Source organism: Cannabis sativa, chromosome 1 (genome assembly GCF_029168945.1).
Source record: "Cannabis sativa cultivar Pink pepper isolate KNU-18-1 chromosome 1, ASM2916894v1, whole genome shotgun sequence".
NCBI classification, from domain to species: domain Eukaryota; kingdom Viridiplantae; phylum Streptophyta; class Magnoliopsida; order Rosales; family Cannabaceae; genus Cannabis; species Cannabis sativa.
Genome location: NC_083601.1, coordinates 29,224,142 through 29,247,980, shown reverse-complemented (window position 1 = coordinate 29,247,980; position 23,839 = coordinate 29,224,142). Strand labels below are relative to the sequence as shown.

General features: G+C 33.9%; 3 protein-coding genes across 14 annotated transcripts; 2 read left to right on the top strand and 1 right to left on the bottom strand.

Moving 5' to 3' along the window:
• Positions 1 to 395: 395 nt before the first annotated feature.
• Positions 396 to 4,736, top strand: LOC115707240 (ABC transporter I family member 6, chloroplastic). 6 transcript variants are annotated; one of them, XR_004009720.2, is made up of 8 exons: positions 396 to 852; positions 960 to 1,010; positions 1,145 to 1,366; positions 1,922 to 2,044; positions 2,698 to 2,874; positions 3,566 to 3,665; positions 4,281 to 4,318; positions 4,409 to 4,736. XR_004009720.2 is itself a non-coding variant. In XM_030635133.2 (7 exons), exons 1-6 carry the CDS (start codon positions 505 to 507, stop codon positions 3,650 to 3,652), a joined length of 1,008 nt encoding a protein of 335 aa, XP_030490993.2. In that variant the 5' UTR covers positions 401 to 504; the 3' UTR covers positions 3,653 to 3,665; positions 4,281 to 4,736. The 6 variants fall into 6 exon arrangements, 2 of the variants coding, with proteins under 2 accessions (XP_030490993.2, XP_030490992.2); XR_004009721.2 differs by having other exon boundaries at positions 401 to 852; positions 4,281 to 4,323; XR_004009718.2 differs by having other exon boundaries at positions 401 to 852; positions 4,246 to 4,318.
• Positions 4,737 to 5,686: 950 nt separating this feature from the next.
• Positions 5,687 to 7,204, bottom strand: LOC115706399 (uncharacterized). Its single transcript, XM_030634039.2, has 2 exons — positions 6,623 to 7,204; positions 5,687 to 6,358 (listed from the first exon to the last, which is right to left on the bottom strand). The coding sequence occupies exons 1-2, from the start codon at positions 7,139 to 7,141 to the stop codon at positions 5,933 to 5,935; spliced, it is 945 nt and encodes a 314-aa protein (XP_030489899.2). The 5' UTR covers positions 7,142 to 7,204; the 3' UTR covers positions 5,687 to 5,932.
• A 2,026-nt stretch (positions 7,205 to 9,230) lies between these two features.
• On the top strand, positions 9,231 to 22,178 carry LOC115705723 (ubiquitin C-terminal hydrolase 12-like). Of its 7 annotated transcripts, none has more exons than XM_061113006.1 (32): positions 9,231 to 9,547; positions 9,733 to 9,805; positions 10,337 to 10,481; positions 10,599 to 10,756; positions 11,528 to 11,793; positions 11,882 to 12,100; positions 12,189 to 12,297; positions 12,380 to 12,495; positions 12,721 to 12,819; positions 13,316 to 13,425; positions 14,089 to 14,163; positions 14,652 to 14,730; positions 14,826 to 14,972; positions 15,072 to 15,152; positions 15,287 to 15,406; positions 16,044 to 16,166; positions 16,576 to 16,644; positions 16,778 to 16,866; positions 16,968 to 17,076; positions 17,253 to 17,321; positions 17,524 to 17,628; positions 18,093 to 18,148; positions 18,235 to 18,412; positions 18,789 to 18,890; positions 19,014 to 19,085; positions 19,494 to 19,559; positions 19,789 to 19,854; positions 19,959 to 20,042; positions 20,141 to 20,257; positions 20,417 to 20,491; positions 20,635 to 20,721; positions 21,544 to 22,178. In XM_061113006.1, exons 1-32 carry the CDS (start codon positions 9,518 to 9,520, stop codon positions 21,583 to 21,585), a joined length of 3,336 nt encoding a protein of 1,111 aa, XP_060968989.1. In that variant the 5' UTR covers positions 9,231 to 9,517; the 3' UTR covers positions 21,586 to 22,178. The 7 variants fall into 7 exon arrangements, with proteins under 7 accessions (XP_060968989.1, XP_060968981.1, XP_060968985.1 ...); XM_061112998.1 differs by having other exon boundaries at positions 16,576 to 16,653; XM_061113002.1 differs by having other exon boundaries at positions 10,334 to 10,481.
• Positions 22,179 to 23,839: the final 1,661 nt, after the last annotated feature.

Here is a 23,839-nt window from a genome sequence, read left to right as displayed (position 1 = left end):
AAACGGTCCGGTCCGGTTTAACCGTTAACTATTTATTACGAACCGCAACCGAACCAAACGATCAAAAATGGTTTCCCGATTACGGTTTACAGTGGTTCGAATTGTAGTGGTCCGAATTTAAACCACGATTTTTCGGTTTATATGAACAACCCTACTCAAAACCAATACGAACTTTGCATGTCAAAAGACAAGATACCATGACTTACAATCTATACTTTAGGTCATTTAATTACAATAGGAATAATCTCACTATTTTATTAATAATACCCAAACGAGAAACTTTCTTTTCTTTGTTTTTATTTTTTGTTTTTAAAATTAAAAAATAAAAATAATTATAGAAGGTAGTTTTATTTTTCAAAAATAAAAATAAAACAAAATTGTTACTATGCCAACTTAATTGTTCTAATAAATTATTTACAATTTATTTGGAAAAAATGTAGACGGAGTAGTTAGCTAACCAAATAACAGAAGAGGCTAACACCAAACAAGCGCCGGCCAAACGAAATGGGATATTCCATGCCGTTGCACCTTAACCTTTCTTCTTCCACTTCAACCATAATCTCTCCAATGGCTGCTACACTTCTTCCTCATCCTCACTCCTTCTCTTCCTCTCGTCTTCCCCTATCCCATCTTTCTTTTCCAGCTTCTGCTTCACTCCTCACTTTCCGCTCCAACCGCCACCGTTCTTCCCTTTCCGTCTCCGCCTCCCTATCCACCGCAGAATCTCAGACCACCTCCGGTTCCTATGGCGACAAAAAACTCCTCCTCGAAGTCAAAGATTTGACTGCCGTTATTGCCGAATCGAAGCAGGAGATTCTCAAGGGTGTTAACCTCACCGTCTATGAAGGAGAGGTCAGTCAATTTTCTCTTATACAATATTCCAATTTCAAAACTTTTACCCTTGAAGACCATAATTGCGTTACCAACTTCCGTTTTACTTGGTTTTTGGATGGGTTTAGATTCATGCTGTGATGGGGAAAAACGGTTCTGGGAAGAGCACGTTTGCTAAGGTAAGTGATTTTGTGAGAAATTAATTGTATCTGGTTTTACTATTGCTAAATTCTGTAGAATTTTTTGATTATTTTTTGGGTTCCGATGGAAATTGAAAATGTAATTATGTCTGCCTGAATACTTTGGTTGGTAGGTTCTTGTAGGTCATCCAGACTATGAAGTTACAGGGGGTAGTATGGTTTTTAAAGGGGAAAACTTGTTGGAAATGGAGCCAGAGGACCGCTCCGTTGCTGGCCTTTTTATGAGTTTCCAATCCCCAGTTGAGATTCCGGGTGTGAGCAATATTGACTTTCTGAACATGGCTTACAATGCTCGAAGGAGAAAACTTGGTCTGCCGGAGCTTGGACCAATCGAGGTATATAACTATTGGCAACTTCATTATCTTTTGTTTTTCATCCAGTATTTTGACAATCTAGAAGAAGACATCGTCCTTGCTGAATAATCTTTTTTTGACTTGATTTCAGTTATTTACTTCTTAATGTGAGTGCATACTAAATCTAATCTTATGTATATGAGGTAAAAATGAAGGAGTTGGGCTAAGTAGTACTTCTTGATATCATGAAATGGAATTGGAAGTGTCAATTAGTTGTAGGCGTCTTGATCATCATTTTTGGTGAGAAATAACACTGGGTGGGAATAAATAGATGAAACTGTGTTCTTGTACTTTGGTAGAAGAAGATGACCAGAACTCATTGTAATCTATAATGTCTACCTTAGGTGCTATAACTTAGGTAATTCTCATGATCTTTTGTTTTTTGACCCGAGGATCATTACTTGGATATTCTTCTTTCCTACTTTGTGTAAAGTGAATTTTCTTTGAAAGAAACAAGATTGTTTGATTGGCTAACTTTCATTGATACTTAAAACATATTATTGCTTTCTGTGATAAGTTGCTGTTCTGTCCTTGCAGTTCTATGCTTACATATTTCCTAAACTTGACCTTGTCAACATGAAGACGGACTTTCTCAATAGAAATGTTAATGAAGGATTTAGTGGTGGTGAAAAGAAGCGGAATGAGATTTTACAACTTGCGGTATGGTAATCATTGTTAATGATTTTTCATGTATGTCATCTGACAGAAATTTTCATATACTATGTTCTATATATTTATGCTCTTGCTTTCTAGAGAAGGTCCTTGTTGCTGCTATGCTTCACTGCCATATCAGTTTGAAGTTTTGATAGTGTACTTTACTTGATGAGAAAAATTAAAAATATTTAAAAGACTGACACTGTCCAGTAAACAATGTCTTAAGCATCAAACTCTTGGTGATGCAGTACAGTTCTTACTACTTACTTTAACCTATTCTAGTAGCCTCTCCATTATACTGTGATTATGTATCATCTCAGAACAGTGAAGCCAAGTTATCTAAAGCTATTGTATATGCCAAAAAAAAAAGACTGATATTGTCAAGTCAAGCTTTTGATGTTTATCTATATTGTTGGGAAGGAGGGGCAACTGTCTTTAGAAGTAATATGAAGTGTACACGTACTTAGTTAGTTTTAATGAGTACCTTCCTATACGTTTTTGAAATTCTTTTAGTGTTTGGGTAATGAATTCAACTTTTTCTTTTCTTTTGATGGACCTGTTTCCTGACTTTCAAATATAGCTGTTTTCTATGATATATATTCATGACATTGATCATATCATTTATGGGGCTGTTTATGGACACTTATGCATGTTTTCAGGTTTTGGGGGCTGACATGTCTATATTAGATGAAATAGATTCTGGATTGGATGTTGACGCACTTCGCGATGTGGCAAAAGCAGTAAACAGTTTACTGACTCCAAAAAATTCTGTGTTGATGATTACTCATTATCTGCGACTGTTGGAATTCATAAAGCCTTCATATATTCATGTTATGGTAAGTCAGTTTAAATTATTCAATACTTTAAGGTAGGATTTGATTGTCTTATGAAATAAAAAATGTAAAAGTTTAATTTTAAAAACAAGGAATCTCTTTTGACATGTCAAGAGCTGCATAGCATAGGCTGGAAGTGAACTTTTGGTGTGTTGCATATGAACTGGTGACGACTTCTTGTATCGCAGTTTGTCTCTTTTTCATTCAAAGTCAAAGATTTTTTTTAATTTTTTTTTTCAGTTTCTGTCTCAAGAATATGTTATTCCCGATTCAAAGTTGTTTGTCCATTTTGCTTCCATTTTTTTTTTTAATTTCTATTTGAGTGAAGGTTACTTGGTTTGATTATTATAGTCACAATTTCTCGGAAGATACTTGTTTGGGAGAAAACAAACTTAAGAAATCCATATATGGTATTTCTAGTATATTGAAACAGCTAGACTTTGATGGTATCTTGGCATGTTAACTTACGATTTTTTAACTTTTGGATGTAAACTGAAAATTATTAAAGATAAGTAGTTGTTAGTGATCAAATTAAAATTATAGAAAAAAGCTATTGTCATTGGAATATGATGTTCTGCTAATGTAGTTGTTCTCCTTTCACTATGGTGTTGTTATTATTACAAAGCAGTTATAAACAAGTTATTGAAATTTATCACTCCATTGCAATGTCATTATTTGCTTCTTTGGACAATAGGAGGATGGAAAAATTGTGAAGACAGGAGACATCAACATAGCCAAAATTCTTGAGAAAGAAGGATATAAAGGAATTTCTGATGCATAACTGCCAAGAATAGGTATTCATGCTCTTTCAGTGCACCGAGTCGAAATATTGCAAGTGTTGCTGTTTAGTTTTTAAAGCCTAAAGCTTCTTCTAAGATATCTTATTTTTTTTAGATTGTGATATTGCTTGGGTTAGAATGTAGAATTTTTTTATATATATCACTGTCTTGTTGTTTATTCTTTCTTCAGCATTTTGATTCAACATAAATAGCTGTGTGTGTCTTTTGCTTTTACTCTTTTCAAACACCATTTTCTCTAATTTCCTATTAGCGGCACTTAAGAAACAGTGATGACGTTACCTAAAAGAGAACGTATCTCCTAATGCTAACTCATACCTGTAGATCAACTTCACTTGGATAATCTGCATACTCATTAGTCATTACCTACCTTACAAGGAATCACCATTAACTCTACCTTTCGATTGTCAGGTCTCACTATGTAGTTTAGTTGGGGATGATAGAATTAGTTTTAGCCTTTTAGGGTATTTGTTATATTCAACTTTACTTTCAGTTCCGACCCTACAAACGAACTTGTTTTTTCCTAGTTCTGTTTCTATAAATGTATACTACTAAGCTTTATTTGATGTTTGTATAGATCCTCATCCTGTAAAAGAATGTCCGCCTATGCAGCGCAGCACGAGGATTTTACTGGATATTGCAACCATAAGGTATGGTGAGGCTTCGTTGGTGACTCTTTCTTCAAAACATGGTGTTGCTATGCAAATGGTATTGAGTTTATTTTTGTCTCTTTAATGCAGAAAGTTGTCTTAAGACAGGAAGATGCCAGGAAAACCTAGGAATTGGTAGTAATACATTTCTCAGGCTGGTAGAACTAATTTATTTTTACTTCTTTTTCTTACCCTAAACTCGAAAGTCAATAAATATTTTTTGATGAGTCTAGTCTGATTCGCAATAGGTATAGTATCTTTCAACAATTGAAACAAATGTGATGTTTTGATACTTTAGAAGTTGATTGAAAGGTTTAGATTGTGTTCCTTGTACTTGTATGTAACTTACACTCTTGGGTGTTGTTTGAAGAGTAAAACAATAAACATTATTTATGATATTCAAATTGGATGTTAAAAATGGATTGTAAGTTCTGTTTTTTTTTTTTTTTAACAAATAAGTTATTATTATATATATATTGAGCAATAAGTTATGTTATATACATTTCTTTTGGTGGCAAATTTGGTCCCTTTTTAGTGAGAAACTAAAAATTAAATAGAAGGAAGTAATTGATACCGGATCTGAAATGAAAAGGAAATACTTATTTTCTTTTCTTTTTTAATTAAAAAAAAATCCAATACAATGAGGTATTAAACATTTAATGAAAGAATATTTTTCGATAAATTCAATATTTATATTAATTTTTGAGCTGACTCATTGCATTGGTAAGAATTATTTTCTCTATGATTTGTGTTCAATCCCCACGTTGCTCAACTGTCATTTGTGTTTTTGCTTATAACTATTGAAATATACATTTTTTTTAAAAAAACTATTGTAATGTACAAATATTATTTTAGCAATTTCATAGAACATCACGTAAACTATTGAGAATTGTAAAATTCGAATAAGTACAACTAACATTTAATCATGAAGCTCTAGCCAAATAGTGAAAGCAACACGATTAGCAAATCACTTGACAAAAATAAAAAATACAATATTTAAATTTGAAATAATTAGTCTGCACTCTGAAATGCAGAATAACAAAAATCATTTAATGACCTTTGGATAGCTTGGATCGTGACCAAATTGTTCGATTCCACCACCACATCATATTGTCCTGTTTATTTCAACTAGCTCAACACTTCTTTAACTCCGATAGCTTTAGTAAGAACAGGATCAACCATTCCCATTTAGCTTACTGTCCAAGTCATAATAATCTGACTAGAAGAGTTCCGCACCACCCAACCATACCCATACTTATTGTGATGGCTAAAGATAGTTACATTGACATTGATTTTAATCATATTACCAACCGGGTGTAATTCAATACTCATGAAGCAAAATAAAAGAAAATAGAGCAAAACAGTAGCAACAATAGGAAATAGCTAGTATATTGATATTAGAGTGACAAAGAGAACAAGTTTGCTGGGTATTCGAGAGACCCAGCTCTCTCCCAAGAGCTATAAGCTCACTTAACTAAATCATTCCCCCCTCAAACCCTTCTATTACTCTCCTATTTATACAATCTCAACACTCCAATTACAATTACCTAATTACCCTCTTTATTAATTACCCTAAGGCCTAACAATACCGGCCGCCCGAAATTCACCTTGTCCTCAAGGTGAAGAACACAAGCCTCCACAACAATTTTTGGCTCGTCCTCTGTCGAAGAACCAAGCCAGCAAATGTATGATGTTCAAGCTAGGGGAGAGACATCTCTCCTTAGTGAGTCGACCTCGATCGAAAAACCAGCTGAGTAAATTGATAGTGTCGCCCTTCGCGTGCAGAAAAAATGGTAGGACAGTCGCTGTTGTGGCTGCAAAGGGTGCTCCTGAAAGCCGGTCGAGAAGAGAAGGACAAAAAACTGAGTTTGCCAAAAATTGATTATGTTCAGGATTCATTTTCTTGCCCCGGTCAAAAACCCAGCAACAATGAGGCCCCAAGAATGAAAGAGAAACATTACACACCAAAAATTGATAGTTGTACTTCCATAAAGCAACTTCAATGTATAATTCATCTAGTTGGTGTTTTCGCTCCCACCCCTCCCAGGAATAAGATGCAAAAGAGAGAGAAAATTCAGCAATCATTGTTGGGAGGATAGAGTTTTGATCTTGCGCTAAAAGTTTAATTGAATCATGTTGCAATTCCTTAACCCTTTCAAGTATTCCCGAGAACACCAAGTAATTGGTTGGCACATTCCCACACAAGTATTCCATAGCATCTCCTTTAGTTAAGAATTCACAACAGAATTTCTTTGTGTGACAGAAATAAAATTCAGTGAACCCAATCAAAGGTTGAGAGCTTACCTCATTTAATATGACATAAGAGAGCTTTTCCAATAGCATCAATGAAAACACCCTCTCCAACATGAAGTAGAGTGATTCCCTACCGTCCATGGCATGGTAATTGGCAACACTTTGCCTTGGCAATTGAGAAGTTGACCGCCAATAGACAGAGTATACATAAGGAAAAAATATTTTCATAGTGTCCTTATATGTATAATCTGATATTCTCGTAGGCTTTGGAAAAAATGGGTTTTGTTTAAATTGAACATGCCCTTTGGGGAAAGGTCCAGGTCCTATTGGGATAGAAAATTTAGGAAAGTAGGCCTCACTATCAAGATTCCAAGAAATCAGCCCATGAACTAAAATTATTAAACCCATCCTTAACTGTGGATCCAATAACTTGGGCTCATGACCTCCAATGATAAGTGGGCCCATGTTTGTATTTGATTGGGCCATAATTTGGGTTGGGTCAAAAGTAAATATTCTAACAAAAGAGCCTTTTTCCATAACACGTGAAAGGAAACTTACCCCGCTCTTCATCTTCTCAGGCGACTCCACCAAGAAAACCAAGAAAACCAGATCTGATGGGATTAGGCCTCTCCGATTGCCCTTCTTCACTGGCGGCTCCACCTTTAAGCCGCGACGTGTCTCACCCCTCCAACTAAGAATCTCCGACCAACATAAACCGAGTAAGGAAAAGAAGATACCGATGTTAGGATCCTTTAGTTGAGCGCCTATCATCTCCTTTAGCTCCGAAGAGCTGCGGTTCGTCTTCGACGGCGTATCTCGAAGAGCCATCTCGTGGTGTTTAGCTGGAAGCATTCGCAAGGCGCTTCTCAGATTTGAAACCGACATTACTTCATTTTTAACGGCGTCGATGACTAGTTGGTCGTGTTTTCCACGATCAAAGAGCTTGTGAGCCTCCATTGCCATAGGCAAAAGATGGCGTTCAAGCTGCGTCGCCTTCCCTTGCCAAGCTTGACGAATTTTTGGAGGAATATTCTAGCTCGGCTTCTCCTTGTACAACACCGGTATCATCTCCCAATAGCACAACCAGTGTCGTCTCCAGCACTCCGGCATCATCTCCAGCACCGGTGTCGTCTCCATCTCTTCTTTCCTCGGTGTCGTTCCCCGCTGCGTTTTCTTCTCTGACCTTATGTCATTTTCATCGTCGGTGACGTCCGAAGGGACATCCCCTTCTGACTTGAAGGGCGTAGTTGATTCGTCTACGGTCTTCACAACCTCAGCCGAAAATCCAGGCTGGTTGACTCCACCATTATTGAAATTTCTTGCCATCTTCATTTGTTCTTCCACTATGAGCGCTTTAGCAATGACCTCTGTCAATGTTTTAGGCCTATATTCGTGCACCCCTATTGCAATCTCAACAGGCAGATTACTAAAGAATATATCCCGAAGAAAAGTTACCGGAATATCAGGGAGTTGGTTTGCTGTTGTCTCAAATCGATTACGAAACTCTGTCACAGAACCTTCATACCGTAGTGCCATCAACTTATCATATGGATCATCTTTGATTCGACTGCAACAATTGAACATGGCTATACGAAACTCCAACCAGTTTCTGATTGGATCTTGTTCTTCTACAGCTTGAAACCATCGCCAAGCAACTCCTCTCAGACAAGTTGTGGCAACAGAGACCTTCATGCTCTCACGAATTCGATGATGTCGAAAATACTCTTCAATGCTAGTGACCCAAGAAAACGGATCATCGCCGTGAAAAATGAGTTTCGAATTCTCCATAGTCGTCGGATCAACGTGCTCTGATACCATTTAGTAGGAATTTCCTATCATTTTGGTACAAACAGAAGCAAAATAAAAGAAAATAGAGCAAAACAGTAGCAACAATAGGAAATAGCTAGTATATTGATATTAGAGTGACAAAGAGAACAAGTTTGCTGGGTATTCGAGAGACCCAGCTCTCTCCCAAGAGCTATAAGCTCACTTAACTAAATCATTCCCCCCTCAAACCCTTCTATTACTCTCCTATTTATACAATCTCAACACTCTAATTACAATTACCTAATTACCCTCTTTATTAATTACCCTAAGGCCTAACATTACATTGACATTGATTTTAATCATATTACCAACCGGGTGTAATTCAATACTCATGCCCTTCGCCGTCTTGTTAAAAAACAACATGGAACTAAATTTTTTATCTTGGAGCACAAATTGATCTAAACTATCCTAAAAATGAACAATGAAAAAGGAAAAGCCTAAAAAAATCTTAAAAGGTCTTAGGGATACTTATATATAATACTATTTTTTGTAAAATTTTACATTTTTATATTTAAAGATTTTTTTTTACAATTTTACGGGTTTCTATAAAAATAATACGAAAATAATAAAAAAATTACATAGAAGTAATAAAAAAATAATATTTAAACAACAACAAAAAATAACATACAAATAAAATAAAAATTAACAGGTGTACAACATAAAAGTACATTAAAAGACTATATTTTTTTGTAAATAAAATCATAAAAAATATAAAAATATTTAAAATTCGGTATAACCGTATTTTTGTAAACCTTTTTTTGTATATCTGTAAAATAGTCCCAAGGTTTTATGTCCCCCTAAAGTATGTGTGGAAGCCCAACTGAAGAGAGTTGGGTTGGGCCTGTGTTCTGGTACATTCAGAAGCAATGGGAAAACGGTGAGAGAGAATAAGAGAGAAAGAGTCGTCTTGGTCAGGGGTCTTTGCAATCTCTCCTTTTCTCGTCTTCTCCTCCATCCATTCTCAAAATTACTATTCTGCCCTTTCTCGAACTAAACCCAGCAACCCCCTTCTTTCCTTCTACGTCCTCAGTTGCAGACTCTCTCTCTCCCTCTCCCTCCTTCCCTCTTTCTATTTCTCTCTCCTAGATTCGACGATCGAACGGCACCCAATCTCCACCCATGACTCTGATGACTCCTCCACCGCTCGATGTAATTTCCAATTTCCCACTCAACCTCATACTCTTCTTTCTTTTCTTTTATTTCCATTTCAATTCAATTGTGCGATCCGTAAACCGACTTGGTTTGTTGCATCGGTAGTGTTTTAGGGTTTCGTTGGCAGATCCGACTTCTCATATAAGCTTTGGGTTTTGTCTTTGATTGTTTGTTTGTAGCAGCAGCAGCAACAGGAGGACGACGAGATGCTGGTCCCACACACCGACTTCGCCCACGGTCCTCAGCCAATGGAAGGTCACTATTGCTTCTCTCTCTTTCTTCTCACTTCTATAGTTTTCTTTGGTCACAGCTCACTTAATTTTTTTTTCTTGGAGAAGAAAATTTGAGCTAATTTTAATCGCTCATTATTGTGTATTGAATTGTGTGCTTTTCTACATTTTGAATCAATATTCCGTTAGGTTCTTGGAAAAAAGTGCAAAAGTTGTGCTGTAATTTGAGGTATTTACGCTTGTAGAGTAGAAGGTTTGCATTTAGCTCCACCAAGAGCGTTGATTTACAAATGGCCCATAAGTTGGAGTAGGCTTTTTAGTCATTTTTGTTTTGAGGAACGGCGTTAGTTAATGTTTTTGTAAGTTCATTTGATTTTCGTTAGGTTGATAAGAAATATATGGAATTCGAATAATGTTTCTTAAATATGTTGGATTTGTTTTGTTAATGAGTGCCATTTTGGTTCTTCCGTTTCCGAATACAATTTAATTCTTTTATTTACTAAAAATTTTATTGTAAGTACGGACTGTTGATTTATGAATAACTATTTTTTAGTAGCTCAACCGGAAAATACAAACGCAGTGGAGGCTCAGCCAGTGGATGATCCACCATCAGCGAGGTTTACGTGGACAATTGATAACTTTACGAGGCTTAATACCAAGAAACTATATTCTGACGTATTTTTTGTTGGCGGCCACAAATGGTAATTTAATTAATCTCAAGCTTATTTGTTACTGTTCGTATATGAGTAATAGTAAAGCCACATATTAAATCATTAAAAAATTACAATTTGCATTGTATACAATATTGAAATGTGCAGGAGGATACTAATATTCCCCAAAGGAAACAATGTAGATCACTTGTCAATGTATTTAGATGTTGCTGATTCGACAGCTCTACCTTATGGGTGGAGTAGATATGCCCAGTTCAGCTTAAGTGTTGTCAATCAACTTCAGAGTAAATATTCAGTAAGAAAAGGTATTGTCTCTGCTATTGATGTTGCTAGTTAGTAATTAGCTTCGTTTGGTAATCATTACTTTATGAGTATAAGATTTTAAAAGTATTAATGCATCTTCCTCGCTCACGACTTTGTAAATATTTTTGAAAATTTATGATGCATGCATCGCTTTTATCTGCTTTTGTGACTTACTTGTATGTATATGGTGAAAAAAAGAGCTTTGATGTTAGTGTATGTCTGTAGAACCAATTAGTAGAGGCACGGAGTGGTAGAAGGGAGAAGGAAGAACTTGATGAATGAATGAAAGTATTATGACTATCTGCTGGTCTATTTGGTTGAAAATTAATAGGAGAATCTTTGAAGACATGAGGGGTTATTTGAATTTAGTTTGGGACAAGGTCCTGTTGTGTATTGTGTTGGTATTGGATTTAGGATAATAAAATTTGTAAGAATTGTTTGTTTTCAAATTTAGTTATAAGTTTGAACTCTTCTTTGTATACTATGATATCTTATGTCATCTTTCTGGATTTTCCACATATTGATATATATAAAAAAACAATTCTCCTCTTTTATTTAAAATGAATAAGTCAATTGCAGTATTTGAATTTTGAAGTGAAAATATAAAAGAAATAAGTCAATTAAACTCTTTTATATATAATTCTTTCACGAAGTGAAGTTAAGCTATTCATAATTCTACAATGGTATTGCAATCTCCATTCTAAGATAGCAATGCGACTTTGATATTTTTAGTTGAAAATTTTAATCAATCATAACTGTACTGTATTTTGCAGAAACACAACATCAGTTCAATGCACGCGAGAGTGATTGGGGTTTCACTTCATTCATGCCTCTGGGTGAATTATATGATCCTGGTCGAGGTTATCTTGTGAATGACACCTGCATAGTTGAAGCTGATGTTGCTGTACGTAGAGTTGTTGATTATTGGTCACATGACTCGAAAAAAGAAACTGGTTATGTTGGGCTTAAGAACCAAGGAGCTACATGTTATATGAATTCTCTCCTCCAAACTCTGTACCATATCCCTTACTTTAGAAAGGTTAAGCATATATACTTATTAATTTTTATTTTCAAATTGTCTGATTCATGCTCTTTTTAATAAAGCATACTTTGTATTATTATTTCAGGCTGTGTATCACATGCCAACAACTGAGAATGATAATCCATCAGGAAGTATTCCTCTGGCTTTGCAGAGTTTATTTTACAAGCTTCAGTATAGTGACACTAGTGTAGCAACAAAAGAGCTTACCAAGTCTTTTGGATGGGATACATATGATTCATTTATGCAACATGATGTCCAAGAACTAAATAGGGTTCTCTGCGAAAAGCTTGAGGACAAGATGAAGGTATAGAAAAGGTTTTAACAATAGTTAACTAGGCTGAAAAAATTCTGACATTGTTCTAATATATGTTTTGTCTTGCTTTATTGCTCAGGGAACTGTTGTGGAGGGTACCATACAACAGTTATTTGAAGGGCATCATATGAACTATATAGAATGCATCAACGTGGACTACAAATCAACAAGAAAAGAATCATTTTATGGTAAATGAATTGGGGTTGCTCTATTAATTTATTGTTACCATTTGTTTATGGACCTTATGGTTTCTTATTTATTTAAATGTAGATCTTCAGCTTGATGTTAAGGGCTGTAGGGATGTTTATGCTTCTTTTGACAAATACGTGGAAGTTGAGCGTCTTGAAGGTGACAACAAGTATCACGCTGAACAATATGGTTTACAGGTAGATTTGGTCAAACTAGCAGAGAACTAATTTGATTTAGTATTAGCATTGAAATTTGTTGACTTGGGTTGAGACCCTCTTTTTATATAGAAATATGTTCTTAACTGTTTAAGGATGTTTATTATATATATATATATATGTATTTATGTATGTATATTTGCTGTTTGTATTTAGAAATGCTCTTCGTTGTTTAAAGATGTTCATTCTTTCCTGTCTTTTTTTTAGGATGCTAAGAAAGGTGTTCTATTCATTGATTTTCCTCCAGTCCTTCAACTTCAGCTAAAGCGGTTTGAGTATGATTTTATACGAGATACCATGGTGAAGGTTAGCAACTGATAGATATAAATTCTTAACCTATATTGTGTTACATTTTTTTTTGTTTTATTTTTCATTTTGTTTTTCTGTCTTTCTATTATTATTATTTTTACTATTATTATTATTATTATTATTATTAGTTGTTCATACATGTTTTTTTTTCTTTAGTAGTTAGTAATTTCAATAACAAACTGTTATAAAATTAGTAGAGACTCCTAAAGTGACCCAACTCCTAAGCTTCCAAACCACAACGAAAGATAACTCCAGATGGGCCAATACGACAAATACTTTGCTACCTTACTTGGGGTTGGGGCAACTAAAAATCTGCTGTTACTTTTACCGGTTTAGATTTTAGAGTTGGCTGAGTCTCAAGCAATTCCTTCAATTGGCTTTGCTGTTCAGTTCTTGCGGATATTATGCAGCCTGATATGTGCCTTATTTACCAAGTCATTGTATTAGTTGGATGATTTTTTCCTGAAATAAATTGTGCACTGACTTCCAACAGATAAATGACCGCTATGAGTTCCCTTTGCAACTTGATCTTGATAGGGAGGATGGGAAATATCTATCACCTGATGCTGACAGAAGCATCCGCAATCTTTACACTCTTCACGGGTATTGACATTTTCATTTCTTTTTCTCTCATATTATGTTCACGAATTTTTATCTGTGTTGGATCGTATATAAAGTTGTAGTGAAATACAGCAAATGCTTAAAAAATTGATAGTTGCATTGGTCATTTCATTTCTCATATTTTATATAAAATGGAGGTGTAACGCCTTTTTTTGAACTATTTTTAATTGGTGTAACCAAATTGGGAAGCACCTTTAGCTACTTACAGTTTCTATCTGTCATATGTTTCTCTAGATAATATTTTGATGTCGTGAAACTCCAACTTCTGCATTATTTATGTTAAGCATTTCTTATTTGGGTAAATACTCATTTGGTACCCTGTGTTTTATCAAAATACAAATGTACCCTACCTTTTTTTTCTTATATACACTTCTCTGTAATCTGAAATCATACATATTTGGTATCCTGAACCCAAATTTGATCAATATGATCAAACTGCCGCCCTTAGGTATTTGGGTTTTAAATTCAATTTTAATTACTAAATTTCAATTTTATCAATGCATTTTGAGCCTCTTGTTTTTACTCATTGTAAAATTACCATTTCCTGTTAATTTTAAAAGCAAGATGCTTGTATTGGCCTTTCTATTTTTTGAACAAAAAAGGAAAAAGCATGCTTACTTATATCATATCATTGTTTATCTGCAGTGTCTTGGTGCACAGTGGTGGGGTGCATGGTGGACACTACTATGCTTATATAAGGCCAACTCTATCTGATCAGTGGTATGTATGGTGCACTTTTCTTGTTGTGGTGTATTGACTTTTGATTGTTAAGACTTGGGACTTTTTTGTCTAGTTATTTGTTTGTATTTTTTTAATGAGACATTGTCAATTTTTCAGATACAATTTGCAGTAAATTTTTTTCATTAAGAACTATTTACATAAAGAATAAAGCAAATCTAATTAGAGTCATTCGTCTTGCAAGTTATCTTGAAATAATCTTCAGTTGTCGTATTTGGTCCTGATTTTTGTAGTATGTCTTAATTTTAGGTTGTGGTTTTTTGATCCTCCATTTTATATTCTTATGCACATCTTTTTTTTTTTCCAACTTTGATAAAGTTTTGTTTCTTATTATTAAAGAGGAAATAGTGTTTTAGTTTCAATTATCCAACATCGCTTAGGTTTTCAAAATGAACTGTCTTTGAGGACAAACCGTTTACATTAAATGCCTTAAATCAGTTTTCAACATATATTGTCATTTTTGCTTTAAGGTTTAAATTTGATGATGAACGGGTGACCAAGGAAGATGTTAAACGGGCGTTAGAGGAGCAGTATGGTGGTGAGGAGGAGGTAAATTTTTCTACGGATCAGTCTTATTTTCTGTTTCTGTTTGTTATTTTACTCCCTTTATTTTATGGTGATATTTAACCTTTTACTTTCAACAGTTACCGCAAGCAAATCCTGGCTTCAACAATGCTCCATTTAAATTTACAAAATATTCAAATGCTTATATGCTTGTTTATATACGTGAAAGTGACAAGGAGAAAATAATTTGTAATGTTGATGAGAAAGACATTGCCGAACACCTGAGGGTAAGTATAAAATATATATATCTATGGGCTTGAATTGTGATTTTGTGGAACCTAGTTTTTGAGATAGCAATGAACTTCTCTGTCTTATTCTTTATACAGATAAGGTTGAAGAAGGAACAAGAAGAAAAGGAACTAAAGAGAAAGGAAAAAGCTGAAGCACACCTTTATACTATCATAAAGGTAACCTTGCAGAAGTTGTATCATTTTGTCACCTCAACTTGTTATTGTTTTCACATTTCCTTCTCTGTTTGGATATCTATTGGGCAATTATCTGATGACTCATGATGTATGTGTATGTTTGTGGGGACTTCTAGGTTGCACGAAACGAGGATCTACTTGAACAGATAGGAAAAGATATATACTTTGACCTCGTGGATCATGACAAAGTTCGAAGTTTTCGTATTCAGAAACAGATGCCCTTTAATCTGTTCAAGGTAATGTTTGTTTCCCCACATTTTATTTTTTACAAGTTTGCAAATTGATTAGAAATCTATTTATTCTTATTTGCATGACCCTCAGGGGGGGTATTTTCTTACAAGTTGCATCTGTTTTGTGAATAAGATTAATAAGAAATTTCATGTAGAAATTTTTCGCCCCATTTCTTCTGCAGGTTTCAAATTTCAGTTGTATCTTCTAAATGTTCTAGTTCCTTTTGTACCACCCAGTATATTACTAAAATCACTTTTCATGTAACATACCCATCTTATTTGCACTTGTCTTGCATATGTATGTTTTCATGCACAAATATACATTATTATAAACTGTATTCATGTATACATCTATATGTATTTCTATATGTTGTTACTGATGAAGTATACGTGACACATAAAAATTTTCAGTTTCTTATATACGTAAAAAAAAGAAAAGAAAACATATATAAATAAAGATAAAAAAAGAAAACACACCACATTTTGTACTGCTTTTGCCCAGACATGCATCCACTTGTTTTCATTCTTAACATACATGGATTAGCTATCTAATTGGCTTCATTTGGAACTTTGAATTGAGAAACTATATCTAGATATTATGTTATATGCTTTGTTGTGATTTTGATCAAAAGGTTACCTTCAGGAAGAGGTTGCCAAAGAATTTGGCGTACCAGTACAATTTCAACGATACTGGCTGTGGGCAAAGCGCCAAAACCATACATATCGGCCAAATCGACCACTGACACATATGGAGGAAGCACAATCTGTAAGAGCTCGTGTACCTACCTTCATATTCTGCGCATTTTGATCCAGCATAATTTTTTTTTTTTAGTGTGAATTCTGTGCATTTCCAAGGCATTGTTATGCCTCACTTCTTAGCCCTATTTTTAACCCACCCTATTTATTTTGATCAACAATATATTAAAAATGTCAACTTGACAATCTTGGAATGCTTAAAAGGCTGAAACACATTGACTGAACAAGAAATCCTTGAATGATATTTTTATAAATGTTAATGAGCTAGGTCTAAGGACAAGTTAATGTGCTCTGCAGTTGAATTAAAAACACATTAGTTACAAGATGGTGATGCCAACATGTGTGTGAGTGTGTAATTTACTTGCTAATTGTGATATGTGTGTACCGTCCTGTTAATGACAAGAATCTGACTATTGCAGGTTGGACAGCTAAGAGAAGTTTCAAATAAGGCAAATAATGCAGAGCTAAAGCTGTTTCTGGAAGTAGAGGTTGGTCTGGTAAATGTTCTTTCAGTCGTACACTTGATTCTGACATACTGCATCTGAGTGGTTTGATGAACTTTTCAACTCTTTATTAACAGCATGACTCACTGTACTCTTCTCTGTTTCACATTTTTTGCAGGATCAGCGACCTGTTGCTCCTCCAGAAAAGACTAAAGAGGAAATTCTCATCTTCTTTAAGCTTTATGACCCTTTGAAAGAAGAAATGCGGTACTCTCTCACCCCCTCCCTCCCTCCCTCCGTCCCTCCCTCCCTCTTTCTAGCCTTAAAATTGGATTAGTATGCATAATCACTTGTTGTCTATGAATCAGGTACCTAGGGAGGCTTTTTGTAAAGGCAAGCGGAAAGCCTGCTGAGATATTGACCAAGTTAAACGAAATGGCTGGCTTTGGTGCTGATGAAGAAATTGAACTTTTCGAGGTTGGTTAAAATTTTGGTAGTTTGTTGTTCTGGAAAATTTTATTTCATTGTTGTTCTTTCCTCTTTCCCTCTTGTTTAGTTAGATAAGGTATTCTTGTTCTTTCCCCTTTCCCTATTGTTTAGATAAGGTACAGCTTATCATCTGCTTACATTACATTTCTTTTCTTTCTACTCAGGAAATAAAGTTTGAGCCTAATGTTATGTGTGAACACATTGACAAGAAGGCCACTTTTCGTGCTAGTCAGGTACCTTAGTGATCAGTTTTTACTCATATTTTTTTTTTGTTTGTACACATATACTTTACGGTTTCATTCATTTAGGTTTCTTTCAGTGTACTTGTGGTTGAGCTTGGGTGCTCGCAATTTCACACTATTCATTTATGGCTCAGTTTTATATTAACTTTATGTTCTTAAATTCTAACAACAATAACTTTCTCTTCCTCTCCAGCTCGAAGATGGAGACATCATTTGCTTCCAGAAGGCTGCTCCAGTGAGTGAACAGTGTCGCTATCCTGATGTTCCTTCATTCTTAGAGTACGTCCGAAATCGTCAGGTAAGTGATCCATTGTTTTGATAACACTGTTGCGATGATGTAATTGCATGGATTCACATGCTTATTTGATTTGTACATGTTAATTTAAGGTTCCATTTTCTCTGGTTTATTTCGTTTTGCGTTTTTGAGGATATGGTTGTACTCTGGTTAGTTTCAGGATACTGAGATATGCATTGAATTGGTAAATGCTACTATAAGATAACATCATCAGTAAACAAAATATCTAATAATACTAATTTAAGAGAGAATCTTGTAGTAGTGCATTAGATTCAATTTTTTTTAGTGAATTCTAGTATAAAGGATAACAAAACCTTCCAGTGTGAAGCAAAGTGTTTATTATGTCTGTGACTGAGATGGAGTGTAAATTTTACATTTGAGTTGGGGAAAATACGGTTTTGTGACATCCTTAGCGCTCGATGATAGATTTATAATAATCGAATTGTTGTTTTTCATCTGTTTCTTAGGTGGTTCGCTTTCGCTCTCTGGAGAAACCAAAAGAGGATGAGTTCTGTCTCGAGCTGTAAGTTCCCCATTACCAGTATTTGCAAATATGTCCTTTTGATTTTCTTACATTTTTGATTCTTCAATGCTCTTTCCTTTGTTTAGGTCAAAGCTCTATACCTATGATGACGTCGTTGAGAAAGTTGCTCACCACCTAGGGTTGAACGATCCCTCAAAAATCAGGCTCACGTCGCATAACTGTTACTCCCAACAACCTAAACCCCAACCTATCAAGTACAGAGGAGTAGACCATTTGTCTGACATGCTGCTGCATTACAATCAGGTCTTCCTTTCTTTTTGAATGTAAACTAAATTTACAGTTTTTTTCTTCTTCCCTCTCTCTCTCTCTCTCTCTCTCTCTCTCTCTCTCTCTCTCTCTCTCTCTCTCTCTCTCTCTCTCTCTCATATGTATACATGTATAAATAGATATCTCATTTTAAATGATTAAATTAGGAACAACAAAGAGATTTTTCGATATGTTAAGAGATTGGGAATGCTTGATATATCTATTTTAAGTTTTGTCAGTTTTATGGGTTAGTGTTATATTAGTTTTGGGGTTTTTCCTTAGCTAATCTCTTTGGTAATAATTTTTCATTTGAATGCTTTCCCTCTTTCATCTGTGTCCTGATTTCTCTCAAAATGCTGTCTTTATTTTTTAGACTTCCGATATTCTCTATTATGAAATACTGGATATCCCTCTACCGGAATTGCAAGGTCTCAAAACGTTGAAGGTTGCTTTCCATCATTCGACCAAGGATGAAGTGAGTGCTGATGAATCTTGATCTTGTGCATTTATAATTAGTTTTTTTGAAAAGCATTTATAATTAGTTGCAAGTCAATATTTGTATTTTCTTGTTATTATATACTTATCTTCATGTTCTCAGGTTGTCATTCATACTGTTAGATTGCCAAAGCAGAGCACTGTAGGGGATGTAATTAATGATCTTAAAACAAAGGTAATAAATATTTACTATATCCGTGTGTATATTTTTAATAAGAAACAATAAACCTTGTTAAAAGAGGTACTTCATTAGGAACTTCAAATAGAGCACTTGAAAAAGGAACAAAAGACGGGCAAGTGTTTTTTCAAGTGTGATATATGTGTATTATGTATATACACACAAAATATTGACAAAAATATATGCATCAAAACATTAGTGTCAAATTCTCAATAAATAATATTTATTTAAGGTAGGACCCACTGTGTAATGTATGGGTGTATATTTATTGTTACTCCTATATATATATAAATATCTTTTTATATATTATATTGAAGGCTTTTGTTTTGTTTTTGCCAAATTTGTAGGTAATATGAAATTACAAATTGATTTGATAAATTTTGTTTCATTTTATAATTGAAACAGGTAGAATTGTCTCATCCCGCCGCAGAGATTAGATTGCTTGAGGTTTTCTATCACAAGATTTATAAGGTACCATAAAGAATTTATGGCAATTGGTAGTCATGGATTTCATATGTCCTTAAATTAAATTTGGCTGTGTTGCTTATTTTTGAGGCTTTTCCCATGCTCTAAAGTGAACACAGTGGCGCTTTTATATATACCGTGGAATGGTTGGATACTCATAGTTCTTTGTAGAGTCATTACTTCTCCCATTGCAATTTCTACCAAGTCATGTAATTCTTCAACTGTCTGCCTGCAGATTTTTCCGCTTAATGAAAAAATTGAGAATATTAATGATCAGTACTGGACATTACGTGCTGAAGAGGTAGGCTTAGCTGTTGCCAAATGGAGTTTCTTGGGCTCTCTCTCTCTCTCTCTCTCTCTCTCTCTCTCTCTCTCTCTCTCTCTTATTAATTTATTCTTATGCAGATCCCCGAAGAAGAGAAGAACTTTGGTCCTCATGACCGCATAATCCATGTCTATCATTTTATGAAGGACACAGCTCAGAACCAGGTGGGTTGACCTACCTTTTCTTTTGTAGTAGATTATTTAAAAGAATGGTCCTTGTATGTGACTATCTTTTTGTACGTATTGAAATTTGAAAATGGCAGCAAGTTCAAAATTTTGGGGAACCTTTTTTCTTGGTAATTAGAGAGGATGAGACTTTAGCTGAGGTTAAAGTGAGAATACAGAAGAAGTTGCAAGTCCCTGATGAGGAGTTCGCAAAGGTATGACTATTATCTCATCTCCCAAGTAGATATTTATCATACTGACTACTGAAACAAAGAAACACAGGTTGTCTATGATCATTTTCTGCACATTGCGTTGCAGTTTGATTTTTAAAAGCATAATAACTTTCTTTATATTCTGTTGTTTTCGTTTTTCAGTGGAAGTTTGCATTTTTGTCACTTGGTCGTCCCGAGTACCTTCAAGACAGTGATGTTGTGGCCAGTCGGTTTCAGGTGCTGAGTTTCTCTCTCTCTCTCTCTCTCTCTATATATATATATTCATCTCTCTAATACCCACACACAAAAGTAAATATGAAATAATTTACAAGTGATCGATCACTCTGGATGTTAAATTTTATTTTTATTTTATTTATCAGAGGAGGGATGTTTATGGCGCTTGGGAGCAATATCTGGGATTGGAACACACCGACACTGCTCCCAAAAGGTCTTACAATGCCAATCAGGTATATAACTTCCCTGTCCTTGCCACAGCTTTTAGATTCATAAATACATCATGCATACCTGTACACTGGCTGATGGATGATGTAGAAATGGTTTTAGGTGATGCTCATTTTAGTATAGTGGATCATCTTTTCAGCTAATTAGCACACCCATCTTAATAGCAACGCCCCCAAATAAGCCTCAGCCTTTTTTTTTGTCTTTGAAAAGAAGGCAATTATTCCGCCTAATCAAACTAAGTTTAGTGTACAACCCAACTTTTGACTTAGCCTATGATAAAAGTTCAAGGAGGACAGGAGGCAATTTCACATTGAAATGGAGTTCAACAGAAATTGAGTCCTTGATTATCTATTGCGAATTTTCATATTCCCACCTTTTTTGGACCACATTTTTTTATGGTCTCATTTTTCTCAGCTGACCTTGCCTCATGAATAAAGATGAACTTTTTCTTACTTAGATTAGAGCATTGTCAACTTTACCTTACTTTGAACTAACCATAGCCAATTCATGTCAATAAATGACTTGTGAAGATGGATTTTTGGGTAGTGTTTGGAAAACTAACCAATATGGAATAGATTGGAGTTGATTATAATTAATTAATTGGAGTCTTGTCATTTTAAAGGTGTGATTTGCGAGTATGAGATACTGACTAGTGCTTTGGGAGCTGCTTTTTAAACTTGTCTTAGTATATAGACTCATTTAAAGTTTTAGAATCAATACAAAACAGGTGCTCTGAAGTCTGAATGAAACAAAATATATGGTAGTGTCAAAGTTAATTTACTAGCTTGTACCTAATTTTCATTTGGAATCTTTCCTCAATTTTGCAGAATCGTCACGCATATGAGAAGCCGGTGAAAATTTATAACTAGGAAAAAGGCGAGGGTGAAGAAAACAGAACTACTCCAGCTCACTTGATTCAGTCAATTTATAGTAGCCTGCGCGTTTTCTGCACAGAGAAAGTGAGAGGGGGCTGAGGATGCTTGCGCTGTTTGGCTTAATAATTCACACTGCTCTTGTTGTTGTGTGTAGTTCTTTCTGTGGTAGAAGTGATTGGTTCACATTTATAGTGTTAAAAAGAAATGGTATTCTTACACATGTGGGTGGGTGAGTAGGTGCGTGCTTAAGATGAGGTAGGTGAGAACTTTTGTCTTCGATTCGTTTGTAATTTTAGTACATAAGATTTTGGATTAGCGAATGTATAGAGTATAGGTGGTTGTTTCTTCTTCCCTGTTGTTATATTTTCATATGATTCTCCCATATCATTAGGGGATGGGGCTTTGTGTATAATGTTCTATCATCTGAGTTTACAGCTCCTCCCGCTTTACTTCTTTTTCTGTAAGTTTACTATCCCCTCCTTACTTTCGGAGGGAATGATTAGTTTCTCGATTTTGACAAAAAGTAATGAACTATTTTTTTTTTTCTGCTTTTTAATTTCATTTTCATGTCGATTTTGCTTCAAAAACTTCATACTTTTAATTGTTTCGAGTGTCAATTTGAATTCTTGATGTGTCAGTTGATGGCAGAAGGTTAAAAGTCTAAGCATGATTAGGAAACCAATTAGGAGTTTATTGTTTTGGTAAGGATATCATATTTTATTTGTAAAGTCTCCGAAACCTTCATCTAATATACATTAATGTTTTTTTTTTCAAATAAAGAATATATATGTATATCTATTCTATATAAAGTGTGCCTATATAACTGAATTTCTTGGTTTATGAGAAATTCATGGGTGACTTTTTATTTATATTTAATAAAATAATAAAATATTATTTATATATAATAAAATAAAAATAAAACAAATCTCATTAATATTTGAATTGATATTTGATGCTAATTATTCGAGAGTCACAACCCTCTATCATCAATAGGTACGTGCCGAGGCATTAATATAGCCATTAATATTGCCCAATAGGTACTAACCACACAAAAAATCGGTTTTGGGTTTGTAATTTGTTTCTGATTTAATTTTTATATATATATATGCAAAAATAACATAAATAGACTATATATATTTAATAAACACACATAATATTCACGTACTTAATTAATATATTAATTACTTGATATAAATTAATATCATTTATTTAATTAATTTATTCTTTTAGAAGCTATATATCAAATAATTAAATTAAATCGGACAAATATATTATCATTTATGGAAAAATTAATTGTTCAATATGACAATGAGCATAGTTTTTTCTTTAAATTGTCGATATTAATTGCTAAAGAATCTTTTTAAATATTTAATTAATTTTTTTAAAAAAATATATGATCAAACCATGGACTCTCTAAATTAATATAGGTAAGTTTTGATTATATAGCTATTAATATTTGAACTGATATTATTTATCTTTTTATTAAAATTTCTTTAAACTAGAATTCTAAATTGCATTACTGAGAACAAAAAAAAATAATTTTAAGCTTTAAGCTGTAATACATATAAAAGTGTATAAGATTTTTTCTAAACCTAAAATTTTTAATTTCATAATAATTAATAATCATTTATCTGTTTTTATTTTTAAAAAAATACTTTAGCTTACCAAAATCTATAAGAACAAAACCAATGAAGAAAATTTTAGCAAAAAAAATGAACGAAGAAAAAAAGTGTCATAAACATTATTGAATAATGGCAATTGCCAACACAAGAATTTCAGCACAAAAAATTATACTTGACCCCTAGACAAGATTATCATGATCTTCCAATCCTAATAATATAAATAATGAACAACACCTCATTAGTTATTCTAGGAGAATGATGCATGGTAATGTCAAAAAAATCATGAGATGATAATAATATTTCTCTAACAATGATACCCTAAGTAAGAACTAAGAAGTATTGTAGCGTTTTATTTTTAAGAGCATGAATAATATTAAGACAATTGGATTCCACAATCAAGCTCTTATTCTCCTATTAAAAAAAACACATTAATATACATGTAAATGATTCTTAGTTTTTACAATAATAAATTATTAATAAACTCACAATTTCATAAAATTATAAAGTAGTAATTTCAATTAATTTTTAAAAATAATTTATAATTTTTTCAAAATATTAGTTATAATTATTATTTCCAATTTTATAAAAAATAAATATATTTTTTTTTTAAAAAAATAATTATTAGA

Excerpts from the sequence above, each read along its gene's own strand:
- LOC115707240 (XM_030635133.2), top strand. The coding sequence starts at position 505 with ATGGGATATTCCATGCCGTTGCACCTTAACCTTTCTTCTTCCACTTCA. Across the intron at positions 1,011-1,144 it reads GGAAGAGCACGTTTGCTAAG|GTTCTTGTAGGTCATCCAGA; the intron begins GTAAGTGATTTT and ends TTTGGTTGGTAG. Across the intron at positions 2,045-2,697 it reads ATGAGATTTTACAACTTGCG|GTTTTGGGGGCTGACATGTC; the intron begins GTATGGTAATCA and ends GCATGTTTTCAG.
- LOC115706399 (XM_030634039.2), bottom strand. The coding sequence starts at position 7,141 with ATGAAGAGCGGGGTAAGTTTCCTTTCACGTGTTATGGAAAAAGGCTCT. Across the intron at positions 6,359-6,622 it reads CTTATGTCATATTAAATGAG|GGGTGGGAGCGAAAACACCA; the intron begins GTAAGCTCTCAA and ends TATTCCTGGGAG.
- LOC115705723 (XM_061112995.1), top strand. The coding sequence starts at position 9,518 with ATGACTCTGATGACTCCTCCACCGCTCGAT. Across the intron at positions 12,101-12,188 it reads AGCTTGAGGACAAGATGAAG|GGAACTGTTGTGGAGGGTAC; the intron begins GTATAGAAAAGG and ends TTTATTGCTCAG. Across the intron at positions 16,867-16,967 it reads CCTTTGAAAGAAGAAATGCG|GTACCTAGGGAGGCTTTTTG; the intron begins GTACTCTCTCAC and ends TCTATGAATCAG.